This window comes from Echeneis naucrates, chromosome 17 (genome assembly GCF_900963305.1).
Source record: "Echeneis naucrates chromosome 17, fEcheNa1.1, whole genome shotgun sequence".
In the NCBI taxonomy this organism is placed as follows: domain Eukaryota; kingdom Metazoa; phylum Chordata; class Actinopteri; order Carangiformes; family Echeneidae; genus Echeneis; species Echeneis naucrates.
The window spans coordinates 4,960,853-4,988,339 of record NC_042527.1 but is presented as its reverse complement, the minus strand read 5'-3'; the positions used below and the strand labels follow the sequence as shown (position 1 = coordinate 4,988,339).

The following is a 27,487-nucleotide window of genomic DNA, read 5'->3' as shown; positions in this document are numbered from 1 at the left end:
AGAGCAGAGATATTTGAAAACATCAGAATTTGTCATCAGTTACTTATTATTGTGTCAGTTAAGGCTATGATGACCGTTTTCTATGAGAAGGTTTTCACCATCCTTAGGTCTCCATGAACTGATTCACTCGCATGTTCAAAATAATAATAAAATAATAACGTAATAAGGAACTGACATGGAAATTGACGCACACATGAAACCATCTCTAATGTGTGCATGCAAAACTCTATCAGCCCATAATCCCTGACTATCTAAACTGCGCATTTATTATTGGTTGTTTGCTTGCTATTTCAACCATTGACTCGTTATTTTTAATCACCCGTTGCAGGCACTTAACCACTGTCTTTTCACCAACAAGTTACTGGTACTGCTACAAGTCACCAAAATCTGATTGAGCCACATAAGTAACACACATGCTCCTCTGAATGTGCGCGCACCCTGCAGTGATGACTTGATCCTTCACTAATCACACACCGCAGTGGTTAAAACCGCACTGACCCATATTTTACATCCCTTGATTAATGGCTGCATGTGTGTGTGTTTGTTTTCATTCAAATGCACACAGGCACGCACATCTTCATGCATCTTGATGCATAGCAAAGTATGAAAAGCAGCTACATTAGTTTGTGTTTAATTGTGTGGCTGAACGTGCAGCTTTGTGGATGCGAGTGTGTTTCAGCTGGGATTTTAATGATCTCCTCAAACCCCCTCCGGGCCATCACGAGCCTATTTCGACCAACATCAGGACAATTACCATCACACTGAAATGTCTGTAAGAGCAGAGGGCTGTTTTCACCGTCTTTCCTCTTCTCATCCCGCCGCCCTTAACTCTCCATTTTGGGCTCACAAGAGATGCAACAAATGTTAAATAACGACACACAGGCTATTTGTATGCATACAAAGTCTTTTCCAGATTTTATTTGCACATAAATTGGTCCATAAACTTTACTAACAAGTTGTGTTTTCCAATCGTAAACACCTTATTAAACCGCCTTGGAATGAGACAGTTGGGCTTATACTGTCAAGGTTGCCAGTTTGAAACCCCACATCTGCAGGGAAATCAGTCCTCCACACGTGCTCACTACACTATCCAACTGTCTAAGTGCACTTGAACTAGTCACAGTTTCATTAGTGCTGCTCTGTGACCAACCTCAGAAGACTTGAAGTTCTCTGGGCTGTTTCCAGGGTTGTGAGTGTGCGTATCTGTGAAGTGTGTGTGTGTGTGTGTGTGAGTGAGTAAAAACCTTCATCCCTTTGCAACTACTCCCACAGGGACTCGCTGTAATTAGGAAGCTTGTCTTTTTCAACTGGCCTTGTATGAAAACACCTCGATATCAAAGAGGTAACACATTGGATTCAGCTGTATTGTGCAGGCTTTTTCACCTCCACTGCTGAAGTGTCTTTATTTGTTTCTTCAATGTCCAGGTAGAGAAACAGGAATGTGTTAAGCGCTAAGAATTTCTTGAGCAACAGTGTGTTAAAATTGGAGAGGGCCTGAGTCTAAACACCAAAATTTGGAAAGTACATCTGCAGCTCTCCCCTCGAGGATACCCGCTCGTTACAGACACACACAATCCAAGCAACGCAACCACAGCTGACTACAATTTAAGACACATAAATGCTTTGCAACGTTCAACACAGCCACACATCTCCTGCATCACACAATGCAGCCAACCACAAGAAGACAACGGAAACAGAAACTGCTTTAAAGAAACTTACTCGCCCCTTTGTCATTGAGAGAAATATGATTGTGACTGTGTCATCCATCTCTTTCTCACTAAAAATGACACATTTTGGCAATTTTCAAAATGCCTCGCAAAGCTAGACTTTGAAGACCATTCTCAGACAGATGGAGCAATGCAGTCTACGACAAATTACCAACTGCGCAATAAAATTTTCATTAGCATATTGCAAATGACTGTAATTTCCATACAAATGTGAGAAAAAGAAAAGACAAGCAGGTGAGGAAATCACCTTTATGTTTGCGATATGGTCTATATGGGTTAGAAACAATGACCTGCACAGACATGCTAGGAAGATAAAAGCAAATTCAAGCAAACCTGCAGCCGTACACACACACACACACACACACACACACACACACACTCACACATATATGCATACACATCTTGTGATGAGATTATCTCCCATTCAAAAGCATGCAGGACATGAAAGCTTTACAAATGGCCAGCAAAACAACAAATGTAATGCGACAAGCAGACACTTGTGCCACTAATCGCTCAGGGCTTTGCCACATACAGCTGAATGAGGGCTAAGAGAGTCTTATGTTGAAGGGGCCAGATATTGTGATTCCACAGTACACACACACACACACACACACACACACACACACACTGTTGTCCATCATCCCTTGCTCTGGCCCTCACACCTTGACAGCTGTCAGTGATTTTGACTTGTGAGAGGGATTACATTGATCTGTAGAGAAAAAGCCATTTCCCAACAGATAGTTCAAAGGGTGTACACATCTAGTAAACAGCGTTTTATAAAAACGATCAAAGATTAAAGGGTTATGATGGTTCGTGTATTTTTTTCTGAAATATAAAATCACTTCTGCTTTGTGTCATCTGCATTTGTGTACTTAAAGCCAAAAAAGAATATGTTTAAATAATTCATGAAGGTTTTTTTTTTTTTATTTTATTATTGTTATTTAAGTTTTAAGTTATTTAAGTTATTTACATGAAGCAATGGATCCAGGCAATACAACAAAACTATGTGGGCACTGAAGTTTTTGGAAATTATTATATCTGCACTATTCAGTAATTGGACATTGAACATAGATTTGTAGCTCAAAGTGAAAACATGTACAAACATTGAACCTGCAGATAATTCTATCACCATCATCCCATATCCTTCTTTTTCATCTTCTTCTTGTGAAAGTTTTCTTTTTCCTTTCTTATTTTTAGCCACAGGATAAACATGGCCATCAAAATTTTAATTAATGTGTCAAATTTGCAAGAAAACACATGTACACATCCAATTGCTATTGAAAAACTAAATGACATAGTTTGTAGAGCTGTTAATGAATTAATTTGTTATAGTTATGGTTTGGCAATTAAGACCTGCCTAACCCACTATATTTGTATAAATGATGTCACATCTCCAAATGTAGAAATCAATATGGCCATGACTAAAATTATATTATGCTTTATTGGTACACAGATAAAGATTAAGTCATAATTTTATTGAAATGAAAAAAAAAATTAGAGCATTCATTAAAAATGTAGACAAAAATTAAATACTAAGTTGCCTTTTTATCAAATAATGAAAATAAAGCATTAAAGTCAAAGTCATGCAGATGGTTTTAGTGCAAGTCTCAACAATCATCCCTGTTTCTGTGGGAGCACAAAGTAAATCCCCTGATTGGTAAAGCATTTACCTCTGTTGTTCAGAGGATGAATTAGCTGCTGCACGGCTAGCGTTAGGCATTGTGCATTGGAAAGTAATGCGCCCATCTTTCATGTTATCTGATTAATCTGCCTTGGTGCAAATGGATATATTCATTCATATCACCAGCAATATGCTGAAAACTAGACACAGAGCTGCAAAAGCCATTTGAGCTACAATTAATGGACAAAAACATGCAGAAAGCACAAGGACATTTGTACAAAGGTAAGCTGATGTGGATGGCTCCTGAAATGAATAGCGTAGGCAGCTTCAAACTCTAAAGTCTAAAAACGTGCAGTTTTATTGTTGACTCCAACTAACCAAAACAAATGACTAAACGTTGACTTAAACTAATTCACAATTTGGTCAAAACACAAAAACTTCATTAAAAACCTGTTGCTCAAATAGCCCTGAGCGCACACACTAAACAGGATACTAGGTGCCGATTATCAAGGCAGAGGTGTCTCCATCTTCCTGGATATCCCTTGATGTCTTTTCATCTGCGCTTTCTCAGGAAGTCCATTACTATTGCAGACGGGTATCGTGCTTCTGCACCACAATCAATACTCTTCCATTAAGGTGATGAACGGTCTGTTTCCCCAACCTCCTGCAGTCAAGACAAATTCTCGGGACCCACTGATCCAAATCAGTCAATGTGGGCTTGACAGAACTACACCCAGGCAATGTGAAGGGTAAAGAGAGTGCCAGGGAAGTCTGACCGGCAGCTCAATCCCTACAAGTGGACATCTAGTAGTGCATGCTGTATGTTGCCCCAAACAGCAGTCAGCCCCAAAATAAACTCTCTGAGGGTAAGCACTTACCTATTGGGCCATTTCAAAGACAATTTGTATGAATGTACTCTTAAACTGTCTTACTTGAGAAAAACTGCGTTTTCACTGACTAAATATTCATTAAACATGTTGTTTGCGTCGTAGTCATACTTAAGTCACGCTAAAATCATTAAGACATAAATGTAAAATGTCTTTATTTTGAAACAAAAGTCCAATTTCTTCATTTGTAACAGTAAACTATTTTGGTTCAATTTTCATGCTATTCTGACACTACTAGGTGAAATGGTGACTGAAATTGCCAAGTAAACACATTTCCCCTCTGTATTCTCAGTGAACAGCGGCATTGCTGCTCACCAGCTGACAGAAACACAGTTAAATTACACAGAAAATGCAAAGTCACCCTTCAGGAAATGGGAATTAGTGAGCTCATTTTTAAAGAGATGGACAAATTATGAAAACCTTGGCAAAGGCAGCACTGGGTTAATTTGATAAAGTCAGTGTTGTTAGCTGGCTCTGGAAACGATTTTCCTTCTATTTAACAGTTGACATGCTCCACTATCTTTGGGAAATCTGAGAAGAATTGCAAAGTGGCAAAGCAATTACTGGGTGACAGACAGGCTTGCAGAGGAACATTTAGCAAAGCCAGCAAAGCCAATTCTGCATGATGTTGAAACAAATTTCCAAACTGTCTGTAAAAAGGAAAGAAAGGTACGGGCGTCTCTGATAAATGGTACTGTTTCCTATAACACATCAATAAATGTCTGAAAGGAATGTTGTGAATATGTTTGGTTTGGCAACATGATGGGGTGCTGCTAAGATAGACTAATAATAATCATGGACAGCATTGATAAGTTGGTGGAAATAGTTGAATAATTCTGAGTAGTTCTGAAGGGCCTGTTTCTGAAAGAGGAAAAAAACAAAAACAAAAAACTGTCAGCTCTGCAAACTTGGAACACAGCTTGAGAGCAAACAGAGAAAAGAGTTTACTGTGCAGGGAGGGACAATTATGCTAAAGATGCTTTGGAGTAGCATGAAGCAAAGCGTGGCACCCAGGGTTTTTGTTCTTGGACTAATTTCAGTGACTAAAAAGGAAATGCGGCTCATAATTACTCGAATCACTAATTAAGGCTTTCATTTTTCACAAAAGGTAAAAAATATAATGTGACCATAACAGCTAGAGTGGTTTCAGATGTACTCCAATCATATTACTAACCCAGTGTGGATGTGAAATGATTGTTGGATTGCTCAGATGAAATGAATGCATATATATAGAATCTTTCATTCATACGTGGCTACACTTCTACACAGCCTCTGCAGAGCACCTTTTGTTAAGCAACTATTTTCAAGCAGCAAAGAAGAATAGGACTAATTAAAGTCTAATTAAAACAGGCACTTCTTAAAGGATAATTAAAGGACGTTTGTTGTCATTGCTACAAAAGTAAACGGGTGGCTAATGATGTGTTGTTGCCTTAGACAGAAGCCACAATTATTCTGAGCAGCAAACAATGTATGAAAGTCATCCACTTTCCTCCCAACACAGACTTTGTCATGAACTACGGCACCTGGCTTCCATCTTTGTTCTCATCATACTTGCTAAAGTTGCTAGATGTCACCTAAACATAAAGCTACAAATAAAGTGCCTGTACAGAAAATCAGACAGACTGTGATCGCCGGAAGACTTACTCAGACACTGCTCAGTTTGTGCTAATAATTGCTCTCTAGCAAATTAGAGTTTAGATGTTAATGGAAGTCTCAGTCAGGGGTGATAAGGATTCATCCTCAGGGCACCGGTGGACAACTGTGTGAAATTTCATATTTCAGATTTGACTAAAGCTGATCAGCAATGCCTTCAGAATGGCTCAAAAGGTTGAGGTGACAGCTTCAAATTTTCTGTTATCAGAAACCAATGGTCCGAAACCCCCAAGCTAAATTGATTTACAGTGATACAACAGAGAGAAAAGCGGTAGAGCATCAGTTTGAACCAGAAACTGTGTGACACTTTTGTTATTGTTGTAAATGATTAAAAGGTTCATAAATTATCAAGAGAGAAGCTGATTAATTTTCTAACAATCAACTTATTATTTCTGCATGAGGCAATCCTTTTTTTCTGACGCTAAGGTCTCTCACGTTTTTTTCATTCGAACCTGTGAGGATAAATGTTTATATTTAAAATAGAAATAATTAGAATATGTGTCTGGCTCGCATTGCTTTGCATTGTGCAAAGGCTGCAGTGAAACCAACAATGATGAGCTGGCATCATGATGAGGGATTGTTCGGTAAAGTTATTAATCTCTGGGTGGCCTCAGATGATCTGAATAACAATAACAGCTCATTGCAATTGCGCTCTCACTCACTCATCGGCCTTGTTAATGCAAGTATTAAGTCCTGGTGCCACTGCCGATATATCCTTTATTATAGCTAACCAACAGCATGGCGGCTGTGACCCTGGGAGGTGGCTATATTTCATTCTCGAAAAGGAGAAAGGGCGAGTTCCCAGGAATGGAGTCACCTTTCACACAAAATGCAACAATGGCCCCAGAAGCAGGAAAATTGCTAGCTGTCAAAAAAAAAGAAAAAAAGGTGACTCCAGTCAACGGAAATGTCCTTTAGCCTCCCCTGATATAGCAGCTGCAGTGTCCTCTGGGCAATATGGACAGCGTACAAGCATAACAATCACCAGCTACACCTCCGCACCTGTCATCTGTCTGTCACCGTCCGAAATATAATAACAGACGATTCCCTGCGTCAGTTTGCTCATTATAGCTTCTCCAAACACGTCTGTTTCGGCTGATGATGAATGAATTGATGATGAATTCATCTGTGTTGTGTTAAAGAGTCATTGAAATACAACTGTGTTCATTATGTGCTTTAATCCTGTAACCTGGTGACACCCATGATGGATGTTACGGCCCGGTAATAAAATGGCTTGGCATGAGTAGGTGTGCCTGTAAAACAGGCTTGGCCTTTATATCCACAGTCATGCTGCCCCCTTCTGATTCCCCCTCCAACTTCTCCAGCCGTTTTATCGAACATCACCCAAAACCTGCGGGGCACAATCATGTGCATAATAGAGAGCCAGCTGACTTAATCTGCCGAATGTGCCATTAAGAGATTTTTACTTTGATAGCATTTTCAGGACTGGGGCTGACGTCTGATTTCCCCTTTTATAACATACAGAGATTTAGTGTTATAGCACTGAGGTCATACAGGACAAGAACTTTACTGGACCTAGAACTGTGATATAGACCATAAGTTCCTTTCAATACTTTTGTGATGTGGACCTTAAGTAACATTGCATTTTCTCTGAGCTGTGGGGTCCCTCGCCCACTGAGAGATGAAATGGATCAAAGCACATTCCTGTCAGCCCATTCACAGAATGTTCTCTGTGACCCTTAGCTTCATGTGTGTTGCCGTGTTTGAGGCTTGTGATGCTTTCATGCCCGTGTGAGGCCAGCTCACAGCATGCAGAGAGAGCAGTGTTTATAGTCATTGCCTTGCTGCCCTCTGCTGACTCCACGTGGTACTGTGGCCATCCACCCATCGGCGCTCACACATTTCATCCAGAGCTCGTTTGCAGCCAGAATAGTGAAGGGGAGTAGTTGTGACAACACACCTGATTGTGTCTCTGGATTAGATTTAGCTTCATGTGGCTTTGCCCTGTGTTGTGCAAAACTTACGCTTTATCTGGCATATTTGGGGAGGATTCAAGAGTTATAAAAAAAAATAAAAAATTCTCTGAGCACATGCCATCTGTTTGCTTTTCTTCACATAAATTGCACACAATGAATTTGAATTTGAATTTAAAAACAACAACAACAAACAATTTCATTGCGATGTTATGGCTAATCCGATTCAGATGTTGGATTTGGATACATCACGGAGGAATTTTGTAATAATTTCATTCGGTTTTACTTGAATTTTGTTGTCAAGCTGCTTGTTTTCAAAGTAATGCTCTCTCTAACTCCATCAAGTGGGGGTAAACAGAACAGTTCTGGCACTCAGATTTTTCTCTGATGGTTCTTCTGTCGCCCCACCCTCCACTTGTTCTCCATCTACACACTGGTACTTTATTAGAGCCATGTCTTGTACCGTTGAAGTGACTGCTTGGGCCTATTTTAATTCAAGCCTCCGATTTAGGGCTTTTAGCTCGAATGTGCAGTTCACCCCAGTGGTATGAAAAGGCTTTTTATCATTCTCAAGACTTGGAGAGCCCTAGATATTCCCTTTTCAGATAGGTCTTTACTTTAATGTGAGACTGTGCAGTCACTGCTGAACAGTGAATAGTGGGGAAAATTCAACTGCCAAGACAGTTAGTTGTGCACATAGATCGAGTTAAAGAAGCATGAAACAACAAGTGTTTCCTGACGATGTGTTTGCTTAAATATTCAAATGTCACATTTGACTTATCAGAAGAGGATTTAAATGTTTCCCTTTTCAAGTATCTCACTCGGAAGGAAATATGACCATGACAATTTTGATCATGTTTCATATTTAACCATGTTATATGACATAATATATGCAATAACTCTTTCCAAATGTAAACATTAATATTTGAAAAGCATAAATGCGTAGTACAAAGATTTCAGTTTTCTCTGACTCCGGGACAGCGATAGCAAAGCAATATCTGATGCTGTTGTCAAGTGACACAACCACAAGGCAAGAAATCACATTCAGTGGCAGAGTGAACTTACACATAGCTCCTTTTAAATAGTTAATGATGCAAAGAAAAAAAAAAAAATATGATCAGATGGAGATAATCACTGTGTACTTCCACAGCAACCAAGCTCTCAGGTTGTTAAAAAAGCGAAAGCAAAACAAAAAAATGACACAAACTGCAGCACATTGATCTTTAAAATAAATTTTATTTACCATTTTGTAATTCAACAGTTTACGATATACAGCTGACAGGACTAAGACATTTCAATGGATTTTGGCCCTAAAGGTTGACGAAGAACAGACATGGTTAGATAGACAGCTAGATATGATAGAAGGTACCATAAGACCTGTGTTCTCTTTACTCACTTGTGCTTTTTCTTCTCCACTCCTCCCATTAAACAATTCACATTGGCATTGCAACAACACAGCATTTCCATTCAGTTTTCTTTCAGCCAGACCACTGACGGAGACATTTGCTGTTCTTGCCCCCTTTTTTTTTCACCAAATGGAAATGTAAATTATTCTAATTACATATATTTTTTCTTTTTGCTTATAAAAAAAAGAAATGAATGATTTCTTTAAAGTGCTGAAAAATGAGATTATGCTTATGTGAGCAGTAGTAAGAGATTCAAGAGGTAATTTTCTGCCATTTACAGAGAATCACAGAAACAAGGTAAAATCACAGTTTATTGTTATTTTTAGTACAGTGGAGCAGTTGTGCTGTAAATTTCTGTGCAAAAAATGGTCCAAACCATGAACTGGCTCATGGTTCTTTAGCATCGGTGGCTTTCTGTGCAGCCACGTCTGTGCACGGATCAATTCCCATATGTGCTTTCTTTAGCTTTTCTGGAGGGCCGAATGGATCAGGTCTAATTTTTTTCTTCTTCTTAAGCAGTAGAGGTCTGTTTTAGCAGTTAATCCATTTAAAATAGTAACAACACCCTTGTCTGATACATCGTATGTCATATAATAGTCTAAAATGTCAATATAAAACAATGTTATGTGCTGTTATTATGCATCAGAGCTGCACAAGAATGAAATCGTAACTTAGCGGGTCCTGAAGTTGTTTCAGTCATGGTTGCTGAGTAATTTTGGTGTTTTGATTTTTTTACGTTTTCTAACCTTTTCTAACAACTAAACAGAAAATGCGAAACTGTTCAGTTTTAAGGGCCACAGGTTGTTGGCACTGCACTGTGTAAAATACTTTTAAAGTACATGTTGTTACCGTTTACCAAAGAACAACAATGATTTGCTGCAGCCGCCATCTACACCAGAGGTTGCAGTAAAATATAACCATTCTTTTGTAGTTCAAGTTTCGATCCAAAGCTTTTTGTTTGGCAATGCTTTTAATATCTGCTGGCTTTATCTGAATGTTCCTATGAATAAAAGATCAAAAACCAACAATCAGAAAAAAAAGAAAGTAGTCAATGAGCATGGATAAACAACGATTAAAATCCAAAGATAAAATTTGTAGTTTTCTTTCTCTTATTTTAGTACAAAATGTTTTTTTTTTTGTTTGTTTTTTTTTTTTGTTTTTTTTTCTTAAAAGATAGATTAGATTATTAGCAGAGTAGGACGTGGTAGTTCTGATAGATTAAAAGTACATTGACACCAAAAATGACACTACACCAGCTCTACGCGCAGGCTCAGCCGTAAGAGCTAATCCACTACACACAGACAATACACGACATTGTCTACATTACACTACAAGAAAAATGACAAATCGGAAAACAAAATGAGCCCCCCACCCCCCCCCCCTGCGCGCCTGCAAAAAACACGCACACCTATCCTCAAAAATAAAAGCAAAGATAAACACACACATACATACATTTTTTTTTTTACATTACTGTACAAAGGGAGAAAGAGTTGCCAGAGGGCCAGCTGAGATGGAGAGCGTTGGGATATATAGAGCGATAGCATGGTAACATGGCGGCTAAGCTTCAGTTACTACAGCATGACCACACGAGACAGGCAATCACAAACAGGAAACGGTCTGAACTACACACCAAGTACAACAACTTCATTTTCGCCTCATTATTATTTTTCTTTTCAGCAAATAAAACCTCATTGCTAGAGTGTGACTTGGAATTTCTAACGTCCTTTTTTTCTGAAGCGGCAAAACAATAATATATTTTATGTCAGCGAATGGCGGTGATGTATCGTGTCATAGAGCACCTGGTTTCATAAAAAAAAAAAACAAAAAAAAAACACCTACTACAAAATACGTCATGTGAATAAAGAGATGACTCGCAACAGTTCTCCATTTATAGGAATAGCCACTGCGTGTTTCTGCATTCGGAGAACCGTCCTGTGCAAAAGCCTGATAAACACCTTGTTGGGGTGTGTGCTTGTTTCAGAAATGCTTTCTGTGCTTATCATTATCAACCCCACTGCTTGTGGTTCTGTGCTTAAGATCAACGTGTTTGTAGGCTTTTCTCAGCGCCAATTGTCAGGGTGACAATTTTCTGATTTAAGGACATTGTGTGATGGACTATCCCTTGCCTGGGACCAGTTGCCTGGCAACCAGCAGTTTTTTTTTTATTATTATTATTATTATTATTTTATTAGTTTTTGTGCATCCTAAACAAAAGATATAAAACTGAGCTTTAGAGGTGGATTTTGTTACCTTTGGACAGAGCAAGGCTACCTGTTTCCAGTCTTTATGGTAAGCTAAGTTAAACTAAGCTACCTGGCTGCCGGCATGAGAGGTATCAATCCTCTCATCTTACCCTCAGGAAGAATGCGAGTAACCATAGCTCCCAAAACGTTAAACTATTCCTTTATGTCTCGCTACATATAAATATGCTGTGTCTAATATGAGGTTAATGTATATTAATGTGCGTTCCTCGCTGATTACAGCACACTAGTCAATAGTCAAAAAATCTTCCAACTGCTTGTGAAGCTAAACACATCTCACAACCACCTGAACTGGTGTCCAACAAAACGTTTTAGGATGATAATAAGAAGGAACATGTGGCCCAGATCAAATCCTCCGATAGCTGTTTAATCTGCCTTTATACCACCACAAACATCTCCTGTCACACTACGACAATACAGTCCTGGATGCTTTTTAGTCAGACGCTCTGCATACTAAAGACACCCCCTCTCTGTCCTACCCCCCACCAACAAAACAACTTACAGATGAGGAATGGTAAACATGGTTAATTGGTGGATTCTGGAGTTTTTATTTTATTTTATTTTTGTACAAAATAAACATATGCTGTCTTTATAATTATTTACTAAGTGACTTTACAATACTGGTAGAGGTAAAAAGGAGAATCCTACTGAGAGAACGATACTATACAGCTACATTTACAACTACATAATTAATTTAAGTTCTTTATTCTAAATTCCTTCTGAAAACAAGCTGCGTTCTGTTTGCTTTCTGTCTCTAACTCAGCCCCAGCACAGCTCCGCTCAGAGCTTTAAAACAAGTGTCTGTAAATACATTAAAGGTTCCACTGACTGTGAGAGACTGACACCAGATCAGTCTCTTTGACGTATATGTATATGTATATATATATATGTATATATATGTATATATATACATATATATATATGTGTGTGTGTATGTTACCAAAAATATGTGCAGGACTCTGGTAACTCAGGTAATGTTTTTGGTAACATGCCTTAACAGGGCAGATTGCTACGACCAACAGGGAGACATACACTCCAAAAAGCCATCACTGGCTTACTCTCTGGAGCCCAGATCCACTGTCACAGACCACATACTGTACCAAGATTCATTTCACCCGAAAAGAATGCCTGGAAGACTTAAGAAGAGATGGCACTTCTATATTTAGAGTTGGATCTGCCTGTTTTGTGTATGTGTGTGCGTGTTTGTGTGTTTTTCAACAGCGAGGATAAAGTCCCTAAGGTGTTGACAGGCCACCTTAGTCGAGACAAGGTTTCCACAGGAGAGAAACTACAACAAAACCACAACGTTTAGCTTTGCTTGGACCCTGAGAATTGGCCATGGGATCTCTTCTCTCAAAAAACTGTGAGAAAATATGTTTGTTTATGTGTGTGTGTGTGTGTGTGTGTGGGTCTGTGTAGGCGCATGTGAATGCGGAGGCAGAGAGTTGCAGTACAGTTAAAGTTCACTGATGTTTCTCTGCTGAGTTTTCAAAGTTTAAGCAGCTTTAGTGAAAAAAAAAAAAAAAAAAAAAAAAAACTTACAAATGGAGGAAATTTCCACAGAAAATCAGCCCTAAGTGTCAGTCGCCTTCTCAGGTGTTAAATATTTGTGCTCCGGAGAACTTACTCATTTTAAAGAAGCAGCAGCATAAAAAACAACAGGCTTAGTCTTAAGCTGAGATCAACTATGGTTGAGGTCACTGTGTGCTGTAAAATGTGAGAGTTTGAGTGTGAATGAATGTATCTGCCTCTTTTTCTGCAACTATTTTCCCTCTTTCAGCATCACCAAACTGCTGATGGCCAGTACAGGCACAGTTCGCCCTCCTCCTCTATGTCACAGCACCACAACGAGTCTCTAGCTGACAAATCACTGCCGCTGGAAAATCACCAATCCCAAACAGACCCGACTAACAGAATAAAGGAGAACAGTGTTTGTCTCTATGTTGCTGCGTGCACAAAACAAATGCATGCAGCGTCACAATCTACTGTACCTCTAACTGCATATGATGATGACATACACAAGTCTTACAAAAAATGAAAGGAAAAAACGAACGGCATTATTAAATTATGTTGAACAAATTGACATCCGCTCTCATTCTCTTGTGCACACGCACGCACACACACACACACACACACACACAAACATACACGCAAATCTTTTGGATGATGACCCAATTTTTTCTTCCTTTCGTTTTTTTTTTTTTTTTGTATGTTTGTTTGTTTGTTTTTTTTCTCATTTATCTAGAGAGAACACACAGACAGATAGAAGAGGTTAGGATAGATATAATAAGCCCTTACAATATGTAAGGGTCTCCTGCGAATGGGATCTCCCCCACAGACGGCTGTGGGAAAGTGGGGTGAGGATGGAGAAGAGGAGGAGAAGGGAGGGAGAGAAGGAGGAGATGTTGGGGAGGTTGGGCAAGGGGGCCATGCCCAGGAGCGCTGACAGAGCCGGGTGCTGTCTATGCGCTGGGGTTGGGGTTGTTGTGTGTGTTGGTGGAGCCGTTGCTCCCCTGGATAGTGAGGCTGATCTCATCTTTCCTCTCCTTCTCTTTCTCTTCCTCCTTTAGCTCTTCCCTCAGCTCTTCCTTCTCTTTGAGGGGTCGAGCCTCCACAGTGTCTTCGGAGGCCATGGCGGCGTAGCGGCCTGTCCGGTGTTCCTGAAGGGCGGGGCCCCACTTGGGATGTGGTCGGCATGCGTTCTTCAACCGCTGAGAGGGCGGACACAGATGGAGAGGTTTTACGAGGAGAGAGTCATCAGACTATGTTAAAGCTGTGAACAGTTTCAACTGCTTTTACTAACTGACATTTCACATATCCGTTTACTACTTTGACAAAGACAAGTTGACTCCACTCCTCCAAGGTGCTGCTTTCAGCCTTCCATCAGCTACACCCTGACCATGTGATTCGTGAAAGCAATTCTGGATCACATTTAGACTGACCTGTTTTGAGCAACACAATTCTCTTTTGCTCTTTCAGTAATACCCTGAGGGGAAGGACTCTCCTTCTCTCTCTCTCTCACTCTGTCCTAAACCTATATTTCCAATAATGAGAAACAGCAGCTGAGAAACTGAACTGAGTGACATGTTCTATGCATCCACTCTGTTCAACTGCAGTGCAGGACCTACACACAGCACACGGTGTGTGTGAAACATTGGTGATACCATATAAAGTTATATACCTTAAACTTCACTGAGACAATGGAATGTCATTAACTTGCTACCACAAACAATGATCATAAGTGGTTACCTTAATGGCACAATGACATTAGCAAAAGCTTAATACAACATTTTTGTAATAAACTAAATCTCCTGTCAACACCAAAGACATTTTTCAAATGCTTTCAGCAACTTTTGGCTTTTACATATCCAGACAATTCTAGCTTGTAGGCTTTAGGTTGGAATTACGTGTCCAATTTAAGTTTTCTTAAGAAATCTTAGATTTTTCTATGTAATAATACTGTTATATTAATGACGCACTCGGGTGATGCACCTTCAGGATGAAGGTGAGATGAAATAATTGGGGTAATTTTTCATATGCTATGAAACAATGATTATATCATGATGATTTTGTTGCACAGTGATGTGAGCAGCTTTTACCATTTGTCATGCATATCATACACCTTCTATTTCTATTTTCTTTCTTTCTATTTATATAGATGAACGATAGTATTGTATTTTAGGGTAGACTGATATTTCCATTTCCTTTACATATATTCTGCTGCTATAACAGAGAATGAGCTGGGACAGGTGCTGTACCTCTCTGAATGTGGCTCCGGGGGACCTTGAGATCTTGTAGAGGGCATAGATGGGTATGCAGACCACCGAGGACAGCGCCATGGCGAAGCCGATAGCCAGAGACCAGCCGGGATACACGTAGTCATTGTAGGTGATGGGCTTGTACTGAATCACTGTGAAGATCAGGATGAACTACACAGATAGAAAGAGTGCTTCAGGCCAACAGATGCTAAAATATTTGTTCTTTGTTTACTTCATAGTGGTGAAGTGGTGAGGACGAAGCAACAGTTTCAGATAATAACAAAATACATATGTAATGTGATTGTGTGCAAAAAATTTGGAAGGCTATAAATGGTAACAGTAAAAGGAGGATAGCAGCTACAGTTTGCGCAAACAAATAGATGTTATTACTAACGTCGGAATAAAAAAATTGATATTTCTTTTCCTGCAGAGCTACACAATGTGCAGGTGAAATATCTGCTGTCAGCAGCTCACGCAACACATGATTTTTTTTTTAAATTTGTAGATAATTATGACTGTAAATACTGACTGCTCCCTGCAGCAGTGAGTTTGGTTACAGTTCTAGCTGAGGCCCTCGGAAGCAGGGCATTAAACTCGGTAATGAAATGCAAGAGAGAACAAAAGTTCCTGATATCTGACCACTAATCCACAACAATGCATTTCTTGGTTGGCCCAGAAGCTTAGTGGACTAATGCGCCCGCTTGGGAAATACTATTGATAGCAACTGCATGTGTCCATTTTCCAGTCAAAAAGATTTTGTTCGGCCAACGGCAGCCAAACAGCTTAGTGTCGATTGCCGTGGAAATATAGGTCAGGTCTCAATAAACGTGTCAGCAACTCAGGAAAATTGAGAAACTCACATTTAAATGGCTGAACCAGTGTGTGTGGTGTCCATCCTGTCAGAGTCATCCAATCTTTTTTCAACGAGGAACATTACAGTTTGAGCTAAGGTGTTTAGCATGTGTGTGTGTGTGCATGTTGACTTACAGAGATAATGACAGGGGAGATGAATCGCCAGCAGACTTTGAAGAAGAGAGGAGGAGGGAATCCCAGCATCATCTCCACATCTTTAAAGTAGTTCCTATGACCTGCAACGAAAACAAACGCATCATCAGGCAAGGTGCACCTGGGCTGGTGATTTTGACTGCAGCTGAGAGCCCCCACATGCAGGAGGCCCCAGAAATGGTTCCATTAAAAAAAAAAAAAAAAAAATCGATGGATTGATGGATGGATTTGTGCATAACGAAGCACTGAATGCTCAATGGTGTTATGGGTCAAACTCATTTCTGATTTGCAAAATTGGTTTGTCAAGAAACCTATGAAGTCAAGGAAATATGCATCTGATTCCATCAGCCATTCTCACAGTGAACAGCTGCCTTCGCGCAGAGCCAGCTGGATGATTTAACACACTCCTTTTAGCTCTACACACATTCCTTCCATTCATGTTGCAACCAATTAACGTCAAATAGCTACTTTTTCTAATATATGATCAAACCACAAATAGCAAGTGTTTTTTTCCAAGGTAATATCTAGGACATTAGAGAGGGAAAATATCGTTTTATTTTTGTGCCGCACAAACTAAAAAAATTGCCGTGTCTCTGTCAAACTAGCCTGATGATTGTTTTATGTGCATACTTAATAGTGAGTTTTGAAGGGCTCTTCAATGAATAATTGTAAAAGGAAAAATTCATGTGCGGATATGATGCCTAAGAAATTTGATTCATTGTTGTCATCAGACAGGCTGAGAATTACTACTGATGTTCAGGTGACAGAGTGCATTTCAGACTCCATTATTGCTCTGCTGAAACAGTCTCTGTGGAGCCATTTTTCTTATCTATGGCCAATTAGTAAACCACTGAGTTGCATATGTTTTTAGAGTGCTAATAATTCAATTCATAATCTTTTATTAATGAACATCTTGTCCGAAACACCATGAGAAAAATCGGTCTATATTTACCAAACTAATGATGCCTTTCCAGCCTCTTACCATAAATATACATGATGCAGATACACATGATGCAGGAGATGATGACCAGAGAGAAACTAGCAGCATAGTTGTCCATCAGTAACAGCCAATAGATCCCTGCCTGCACACAGAAGACAGAGAGAGCAAAGTGAGTCTCCACCAGAGAAAACAGGCTGCGTGCAGAGTTCTCTGTGTGTTTTTGAGGCCTTACCTGTGTTGTTAGTGGCACTCCCAGTAGGAATCCAACTACGGCAATGGACAGCGTGACCACAGTTTTGTTTCTGATGATCCAGTCTGTACCGATCTCGTCCACGATGGCAGTCACTAGGGTCTCCAGCAGACAGAACTAAAAGAACCAGAGACAGACCATTTTTCATCTTATCAATTTTTACTTATTCATCAGTAACTGAGCATAACGCCATCATTCAAAGCAGAGAGGCTGTAAATTTTAAACTGATTCATTGTATTTGATCTATTGGTAAGCTGGATTTTTCTTCATAAATTAAATGCAATGCTTTGATGCAACTGTTTCCTGGGGACAGCTAAATATTTAACCACATCATAGTACACTGTTGAAAATGTTAATATGAACCTACTTGTACGACATTATGCAAAAAAAGTTACAATTCCATGCAATTAACTTGTCAAGAAATAAAATATATTTTAAAGGGCCGATGATTTTTTTTTTACTGCTGTGGTTTCTCAGTGGAGGTCGGGAGTTGTAATTGGCACTAAACAAGAGCTTCAGCCGTCACTGCGTGACAATAGGTAAAAATATGCCCCCTGAGCAGCACTTTGTCCTCAGGGCAGATTGGAGGCTGCAGTCAGAGGCTGTCGGAGTGTGATGAGATGGGCTGGGCCAACCGGTTTGCACGATAACTTCGCTAGAACAAAAGATGCTGACATTGCTTTCCACCTCAGGAAACAGTACCCAGTGAGTACACTAATGAAGTTTGATGTTGAACTCACAATGTTTCTCCTGGACTTGTACCTAACACCTTTTAAAGCTAATGTTTTCTATGCATGAGCAAAAGTTACATTTTAAAGTTTAAGCTTTTTCAAATTATGAACACATCTACTGTACAGATCCAGTAAAAAACAAATCCTCAGTTCCTGAAGCACTAATTTCTCAAAAGGCCCATTTACAGCATCAGCAAGGCGCTCTGGACAACACAAACACAGGGTAAGGCTGGAGACTATAAGATTTGCCTGTAATAACGTATAGCTGCAAACTACAACTCACGTGAAAGTTCCAGCTACAAAGCCGAAAAAACACACACTCTTTGCACTCTGTTTACAGTCTATAGACAGACGGTCAGACATAACTGGATTTGTGGTGTTAAGCATGTACTGAATGTACACTATGTATAGATTCATGTACAACTGAGGTCACATTAGTCTGTTTTAGTTTAATTTAAATGATCCTAGCATTAAACATGCCCTTAACTGGGAGGTCAAACTGCTCCAAGACCCACATGAGCAGAAAAATAACATTGCACTGCACAACTAATTTATCAAAAACGTGATTTGATTTTTGGCTATTGATGTGGTTGTGATGTAAATATAAACCCACAAGTGCTGTACAATTTTCCAGCCTCACCTGTGTCCCCAGTCCTAGGAGGATGAGCATGAAAAAGAAGAGCAGCGACCACAGCGGTGAGATGGGAAGCAGAGTGAGGGCTTCTGGGTAGGCCACAAAGGCCAGACCCGGGCCGTGGTCAGCCACCTCAGACACAGGGACGTTCAGGTGGTGTGCCATGAAGCCCAGGATGGAGAAGATGACAAAACCGGCATACACACTGGTCGCACAGTTGGTTATGCTGATGATGATGCTGTCTCTGTGTGCAGCAGGCAAAAACAACATGCAGAACATTCATCAAACCGCTGGAAAACACTGAATCCTGCATTGTTGTCACTCATACAGGCCCTGAGCACAGATGCACAGATTATTCGTAGTTAATTGCTTTTTCAAGGTATTTAAAAAGCATGACAGTTTGAAATTTCCAATATATAAATATTGTAAATCTGTAGGGGTAAATGTAAATAAAAACAAAAAAAATCAACCAGCAATTTGCAAATTTTAAATATTGCTTTAAATATTGATACAGAATGCCACCCAAGGCGGATGAAATGCGTAAGAACTACTGTGATCTCACTCTCAAAGGCAGGAATCATGGAATTAAAGTCAACTTCAGCCACAATGCAGAATTTTTTAATAATATAGAAACACTTTTTGTGGTGCAGGCTTGCCCTTGTCTCTGGGAAACAGGTGTCAGGAGAGCACCTTTTCTTCTTCACTCTCTCTCTGACGCTGGCTTTGTTATATTGAGCAAGAGACTCCTGTGGTCAGAAAGTGTTTTGTTTCCTCGTATTTCCCGTTAGAGTCATCACACAGAATGTGTTTGATGTCTTTAAGGTCAGTTCCTTTTTACTACCCACACTGTGTGTAGGACTTTGCACCAGGCACTGCTGTTACAGGAGTGTAGAGAGCGGTTCTGTGGGGACGGAGCTGGAAAACACAAGCTGATTAGGCCGCCGCGCAGCTGTGTGCGCTGATAGCAAAACCTCAAGCTCCTGGCAGAGGCACAAATTATATCTCCATCCTTCCTCCTCACCCCCGACGCCCCCACTGTCAGTATGTGTAGACCAGCTCAAGAGAACAAATGACATCTTTTCCTCTCCTTATCTCCTCCTCTGTCTCCTTTACTGCATATCTTAACATTCTCCTTGGCTTCTCGCTCGTCTCCTTGGTGTCCAGGCTGAGTGCGACCAGTCTCTTAATGAGAGTCCAAAAAAGTATTATCTCTGCCCCTCCTCCTGTCTCACCTTATCTCACCTTCTCTTCCTTTTCTGTTTGGACCCATGGCCTTGAAGTTCGCTCCTGACTATTTTAGCCTTCTCCTCTCACTCTTAACACTCTTTGGCCCTGACTCTTTGGGAGGATGCCATACAGAAAGTAAAGACAACTCGTCCTTTCCTCTCCCTTTCTCTGTCTATTCTCTGTATATCCAACTCCCCTTTTCATGCTCTCGCTGTATCTCCCCTCTTCACCGTCTCACACCCCATCTAGTTCTTCTCACTAGTCGAAATACAAACATGCTGGTCTGTTGATTAGACACTGCTGCAATATAGTTCAGTACAAATTAGTGGGCATATTCACACAGTCAGCGGCAGCCAGAAACCTCTCACAGTAGTTGAGTTGATGTCGCACAGCAGTGCTTTTACGCAAATCATTTGATTTGGAAATCTTAATGTCGGGGTATTACAGTCACACTGCAGAAACCTCATATCCGAGCTTTTCAAAATCTGTTTTTGAATACAGTCAACCAAACTCTTTTTGTTTCTGGGAAGGGAAATGTGTTCAAGATTTCTTTTCTCTGACAGTAGTTTTAGGATAAGCACCCCAAAAAGCATACAGAATTGTTTACATTTTCCCTTTTCCCAAACGTTTCTGCTGAGCAGATGACAGTTTCAATAAAGAATGTCTATGCACTTTCTAACCAAGAGCTAGACGATTAGCTTAGCTTAGCACAAAAATAGAAACAAGAGATCTAGGCAAAGGCAAAAATCTAAATTTTACGCCCTCTAGAGCTCAATATATCACTCTTCCTTTCATTTAGGTGCCGATAAATGGATTTATTTACCTTTAAATAGACAATGTCAGTGTTTCCACTGTTTGCTTATGTCTCAAGCGACATACTTGGTGAATCCACATTCTCATCTGTGAGGAATTGGAGGGCCGGTAATTCAACCCCTTACCCCTACAGTTTTTGTGTGAAAGATGTTTCAGATGTTTATGGGAAAGATATTGAAATGCACATTGCCACTGATGGCTCTGTCATCAGTGTTTAGGTGCGTGTGTGTGTCTGCTAGAAGTACTTGATGTGAAGAGCGGAAGTGCTGTAGGAATGGGACCATGCGGCTCGTCGTGTAAAAGTGCTGTGTGGTCAGTGACGCTCTACGAGCATAGAGCCTGGGGCACTAACCTGAAACAGTTGTTGTGGAACTTGTTGTAGGAGGCCATGGTAATGAGTCCACCCCAGGCACAGCCCAGAGAGTAGAAAATCTGCGAGGCAGCATCTCCCCACACCTAAAAAAAGTAAATAAATCAGAGTAGAGCAAATAAATCCCCCTCTATTTCTGACTGATTTGTCTGTTCATCTGCCTGTGTGTCTAAGGAGATACCTTTGCATCAAGAACCTTCTGCCACTGTGGAGTCAGGTAGTACTTGATACCGTTGATGGCACCATCCAGAGTGATGCCGCGTATGAACAGGATGGTCAGAACCACATAGGGAAATGTGGCTGTGAAGTACACCACCTGGACACACAGACACACACACACACACACACACATAATCAGAGAAGCTAAGTCCACAGGAAATTGTAGCATTTTGCAGCAAAATTGAACCAGAGTGATAAGTGTATATTGTGTGTGTGTGTGTGTGTGTGTGTGTGGGTGTGTGTGTGCACTTACCTTTCCAGAGGATTTAACACCCCTGATGAGACAGAGAAATACGACAACCCAGGACACAGCCAAGCAGCCCAGGATTGGGAGACGGACTTCTCCAAAGTTCCCAATGTCATCAGAGATGTTCAATACATAGTGTCTGAGAGACGGAAATAACTTTCAATTCACTACTTTCCTGCTAGTAGGCACATTTACTTACAAACATAAATTGAATATGAACCTTGTGGCTGGAAGAAGTTTGTGCAGAGCTGCACTCTCAACAACAGCTACTGCTGCTACACAGTGAGAGAACCTTAAACTGCAGGCAGCTGAAGGCAAGAGGAGCTGGACTACAGAATAATTACACATGATAATCCGTCGTCATTAAGTCATGCGTGTGACACCAGGCTGCTATGAAGTGACCACAGAAATCCCTGTGCTGCTGCTGCTGTCAAATTGAATTGGTCCTGGGCTAACACTTGACTACCTGAGCCGACTCACAAAGCATTTTCAGACAATTACAGCTGTCTTGTTTTCATCCTCCCTCCGTCCCTCCCTCTTTCGCCCCTCATCCAAATGATCAGTCACATGGAGTGTGACTCGAAGAATAATTGTTCACCACACCCCTCTGATTTATGATCCATATCACCAGAAGTCCTACTGTATGTAGCACAGATGCATCTCTACAGGCCTTAGATAGAAGTCCATCCTCAAAAACTGACACATAATATGGGAAACATTCTGCTTGTCACTGTGGCCCATTCAAAAGCTGCTACACTGCCAGTCAAATCTAGTTCAAATATTTGAATGCTTTCCGCAAAACAAGATCAATGTTTGAGGTGGGCTTATCTAACAGGTGTAAGTCAATTTTGACCTCTGTGTCAAACACAAATGACCCAAAAAACCAAAGAGGCCTCTTTACTGGGCAAAACCTACTAGACCTATTAGTCAAAATGTTCTCTCAAACAGATCCGCCCCTGTCCAAAATTATGACAGACAAAACTTTCTGTTAAACTTTAACCTGTATCTTAGGTTTGGTGAGCAACACTAAGCAGACCGTTTAACTATATAAAGTATAGCTTTATGAATCCTAAACATAGGTAAACGTCGTACTGAACAATACCACACAATGGTTATCCACTGAACACTTCAGCGGAACCGCACGTGGGCATAGCTTTCATGACTCCAACCCATAGGCTGCTGGAGAGTGGGCTGCTATGCTGCCACTATCTTGGCAGGACTCTGCGAACTGAAAAGTGGCTCTTTTAATTTTTGTCTATGAGTTCAGTACACGCCAGTCTGTCCATAGGTCCCCATGCCTGTCATTCAAAGCCGCACACCCTCCGTTATGAAGAGCCTTGATGAAATGTATAAATTCACCACCATACAGCCAACATGAAGGAGGAAAACTATAGACCAGGCTGTGAAAATTTTCATTCATTTTAACATGGAGGTCTATGGGAGCTGTGCCACTTATTGAGTCAGGATGGGGTGAGAAGAACTGCTGGTTTAATGTTGGACTCAGCTTTCTGCTCCACAGGTTGACGTTTGGGTAGAATAAATTAGAATAGAGTTTATTAGACTGTTTAATAAAGAGTCAAACCAATACTGTCTGCATCTCATAATTTAAATGTATTCACTTTTTCTACAAGCTGGGCCTCCATTTGTTCGTGTGCTTCATCGTTTTTCTGAATAAGGGATGAATACCATTGAATGTAAACAGCCTTGCTTGTAGTTCAGAAGTTGAACTTGACCACAGCTCCTTGCTGCACTTCCAGCACTTACTTCCAGTACTCCTCACTTGGGCTGGTCCTCTTGGTGCGGTTGACTAGCTCGGACACTCCAGCCACCAGGGTGGTGGTAGCGTTAGCCAGGCTGGCGTTGAGCTGGTTGCTCGTGCTCACCACGCCGCTGCAGTCTGGTGTGTTCCAGGGATTATTGCAGTAAGTCCACGGCAGCAGGTTTGTCATGGACATGAAGAAGTAGTAAAAGGCAATGCAAATGACCACATTGTAGTAGATCCCAATGTAGGTGGACACCACCATCATGCCATATCCGACACCTGGAGGGAGATGAAGACAGGATGGAGGAAAAATGGTCAATTGTTAAGGTAGGAAGTGATGCCTGTTCATTTCTACTCTGTATTTATCATCCACATCAAGTGATCTGACAAGACAAGCTGCTGAATACAGATAATGAGCAAAACTCCAACCTCAACATCTTAACTATATGCTGAATTTTTGCACACACACACACACACACACACAACTTTATTACAGTGGACACATGAGTAACCTTGGAGATTTTTCTGTGCTGGACTTTATTTCCAAGAGTTGAAGTTCAGTGTCAGGCGCTATTTGTATACATGCACATGCATGAACCAGGAGCTCACCTGCCGTAACAAGCCACAACTCTAGAAAATCTAGAGGGTTGTCCAAAAGTAAATACATAAATAACTTTGACAAAGTGTCAGTGTTGATGAACATCAAAGGGGAAAGTAGAAAGGAGAGCAGTTCAGATTATTCCGAGAAGTAAACTTGACTGTATTGTTGTAATAATTTATTGCTGTGTGTGAAACAAATACAATTAGATTTGTACAATCTTTAATATTTTGGATAAACGGGTCAGTTCTCTGTTGTATATCAAATTGCTCTGAAAGTGAACCCAGCCTGATTATCCCCCACTGTCATTGTCATTACAGCTGTGATGTCAACTCTACAATCCATTTGACTTTCAAAATGACACATTTCTTTATTTTATCGTTATTATTCTCATTCATTGGGTGAAATGCCTTTTAACCCAAAACGGTACTGTCACTTTTGTGGGGAATGGGGTTTTGTCCAAAACTGGGGTGTAAACAACCATAATTAGATTGTTTAGATATAATGTGCACATTTTTACAGAAACGCTATCTTTGTGGCAAGCTGTCCATGTCATAACACAATGAAACCACTAACCTTTAAACATAGGACTGATCTTCCAGACTCCCAGACACCCGAGGCTGGCAAACTGGCCAAAGGACAGCTCGAGGAAGAAGAGGGGAATGCCACAGAACACCAACATGATGAAGTACGGCAGCATGAAGGCACCTGGAGAGCAGAAAACAATGTGACACAAACACAATTGCTGCAAGTTGCCTGATTTGCATAACTTTAGTGCTTTTTGCTGCCGATTTGAGAACACTGTTATTGACAGTCCACACAAAAGATGTCAGTCCAGCAGAAAGATACAATACCACTTTCACTCTTATGCCATTGTCTGCCAAAGATAATAAGTACTGTACAGCTAGATGAAGAATGTGGAGGCGTATGGCCCATAAGCACGAGCGCACAAAGATAATCAGACATATTATTTAAATTGACAGATTTAACAAGCTGGTAGTGATGATGTGCTCTGTAGAGGTATGAACTCTAACTACAGGATGCAGAAGAAAACTCGTTTGCAAGCAAGGCGACACATGATACCTTTATCAGTAAAACACTGATGAAAACATGTCGATATAGTGATAAAGTGTATTAAGCAACTAAATGTAAATATAAATGAATTTTGTGACCCTGTGTAGTACTGAAACCTTATCATATCTACAGCTGCAAAGCGCTAATGCATGGTCTACAAAATACTTGTGTCCTTGTAAGGGATTGCAGGTGTGACAGCGACAGAGCATGGCCACAGTTTCTTCTCATTGAGTTCTTGTCTTGAATATCTACAGAGCGAGGGCAGCACGTCAGAAGCACAACAGCAGCTGGATCCTGGTTCTACGCACTCACACACATTTGAAAGCATTCACAGCCCACTAAACAATAATGTCATTACACAAAAGTTGATGCCTAAGAAGACGCTTTGGATTGAAGCCACCTGTTATGCGACTGCTGTAGATAGCTGGGTTTAGTACGCTCATACATATGGAATATCATATTAGAATGTTAAACAATGTATAGAGTGAATAAGGAGATTCTCCTTATTGTAAATTGTGTGAGATGAGTCTGCAACACATATTTCTATTGTATAAATGTATTAATAGATGAAAGCACATCTACAAAGAGGCTGTTAAAGAGTTACAGCTGCTGATGCCACAGCAAGTCCCCCTTTACAAAGCACTTGATTGCCTTTGACAGTGCTACAGATGTTTCCTAGCAACCATTTCACAAATCCTTTATCTTTGAAAAGCTGAGCCGTTCCCTAAGTTTTTAATGGAGAAAACCTTTTTAGCGGGTCACTGTAGGGCTTCACACTTTTATTAAGGACTCACAAGTGGCAGTCATGAAACAGGAGCGACACAGTGTGTGCCATTAGCTGGGGTACATTTTTCTAGTTTTACATTCAGTGGATTCCTTTTTACATAGTGACTCACAGAAATTCAGCGGGAACAGTGTACCAAAACCAGAAATATTGTGTAACAGTGTTAACAGTACAATAAATTCACTTGATCACTTGCATACACTGAGCAGGTTTTTGTACAGGAATTGTGTTAATATGTTTTCACTATGCAAACTGAGTAGACATGGCATGTAGGCCTTTCAGTATTTCACTGAATAATCTACTCTGACAACTTCTTGCTCAATACAAGGGTGCATAAAAAAATATGTTACTTAAATCAGCAAAAAAAAAAAAAAAAAAAAAAATCACAACTCCTAAATCTTTTACCTGCATCCGCTCTATAGAGTTTTTAAATTAATCTACACAGACATTCATGCTTGCTTTAAGTACTGTAAGTTGTTTTAGGACTCAAACTATTTTGTATTCATTTTATGAATACACTAGACTCTAAACAGCAACAATAAAGCCAATCAGAAGTAAGCACTATTTACAAATGCATACCTCCTCCATTTCTGTAGCACAGGTAGGGGAACCTCCAGACATTGCCCAGGCCCACAGCATAGCCCACACTGGTGAGAACAAACTCTATCTGGTTGCCCCAGTTCCCTCTCCGGGAGTTTTCATCCTTCTTCACTGGCTCGCCTGGAACCGCTCCGTTCTGCAATAAAAACACAGTGACAGAGGCAGAGGTGACTTCAGGTGGCGAGAAAATGAGTGCATTTCTGAGATAGTGCTGCTGCAGTGGCTCCAATAACTGCAGCTAAGCAGGTGAAGACACACCTCGCCTAGCTGCATGAATCAGACAGGTGCTGTCTGATTCATGCACAGAGAAGAGCTTCTTCAGGGTTAGGGTTATTTGTTCTTGGTGATCAGATCTATGTCTCGGTCCTGATAGTAATTTCATTAGTATTATGAAATGGTGGTGAACAATAAACATCTTTGAGGCGCATGTGGAGTTGAATTATTCATATGGCATGCTCACACTCACAGTTATTAAATATTCTCTGTAAAATACTATCTCCTCTGCCCTGAAGCCTGGCATAAGGTGGGCCACTGGAGCAGACAGGATGTAAAGTGAAAACGGCGCCTTAAACAGCCCATAAGCATTTGGTCTTGTCGTCCTGATTTCCAGCCTCTCCTCTCCTACCTCCCTCCCTCCCTCAATCACTCCATCTGCTGGCATCAGATGGTCCCTCTCCTGACCTCCTCCCCAACCTCAGCTGCGTCTGTCTGTCTCTCTGTGTTTGTGGGAGCACATGAACATTCTCACGTACCTGCAGAAAAACGACTACTGCTAGTTAAGCGCATGTGTCCACTCCTTTAGTAAAATGTGAACACAGGTACTTGTAGAGCAGATTGAAGATAGACAGCGTGACTGCTTTGCATATGGTTACCTCCATGACAGAATGCCATGAACAGTGCAACTGAAATGTGAACCGAATGTTTATGCTGTTGGATATGTACTTTATCTCTAGCAATTATTTCTGTTGCAATGTTAACTTAAGAGA

General features: G+C 40.5%; 1 protein-coding gene across 1 annotated transcript in view; it reads right to left on the bottom strand.

Moving 5' to 3' along the window:
* Nucleotides 1-13,680: 13,680 nt before the first annotated feature.
* The window catches only part of slc6a9 (solute carrier family 6 member 9), a 61,615-nt gene continuing 47,808 nt past the window's right edge, over nucleotides 13,681-27,487 (bottom strand). Inside the window, exons 3-14 of the mRNA XM_029524730.1 lie at nucleotides 26,481-26,637; nucleotides 24,620-24,751; nucleotides 23,448-23,724; nucleotides 21,690-21,822; nucleotides 21,399-21,533; nucleotides 21,200-21,303; nucleotides 18,814-19,051; nucleotides 17,425-17,559; nucleotides 17,235-17,334; nucleotides 16,235-16,335; nucleotides 15,248-15,418; nucleotides 13,681-14,200 (exon numbers count right to left, since the gene is read on the bottom strand). Coding sequence (XP_029380590.1) covers nucleotides 13,952-14,200; nucleotides 15,248-15,418; nucleotides 16,235-16,335; nucleotides 17,235-17,334; nucleotides 17,425-17,559; nucleotides 18,814-19,051; nucleotides 21,200-21,303; nucleotides 21,399-21,533; nucleotides 21,690-21,822; nucleotides 23,448-23,724; nucleotides 24,620-24,751; nucleotides 26,481-26,637 — 1,932 coding nt within the window. The 3' untranslated portion in view covers nucleotides 13,681-13,951. The remainder of the gene's footprint in view (nucleotides 14,201-15,247; nucleotides 15,419-16,234; nucleotides 16,336-17,234; nucleotides 17,335-17,424; nucleotides 17,560-18,813; nucleotides 19,052-21,199; nucleotides 21,304-21,398; nucleotides 21,534-21,689; nucleotides 21,823-23,447; nucleotides 23,725-24,619; nucleotides 24,752-26,480; nucleotides 26,638-27,487) is intronic.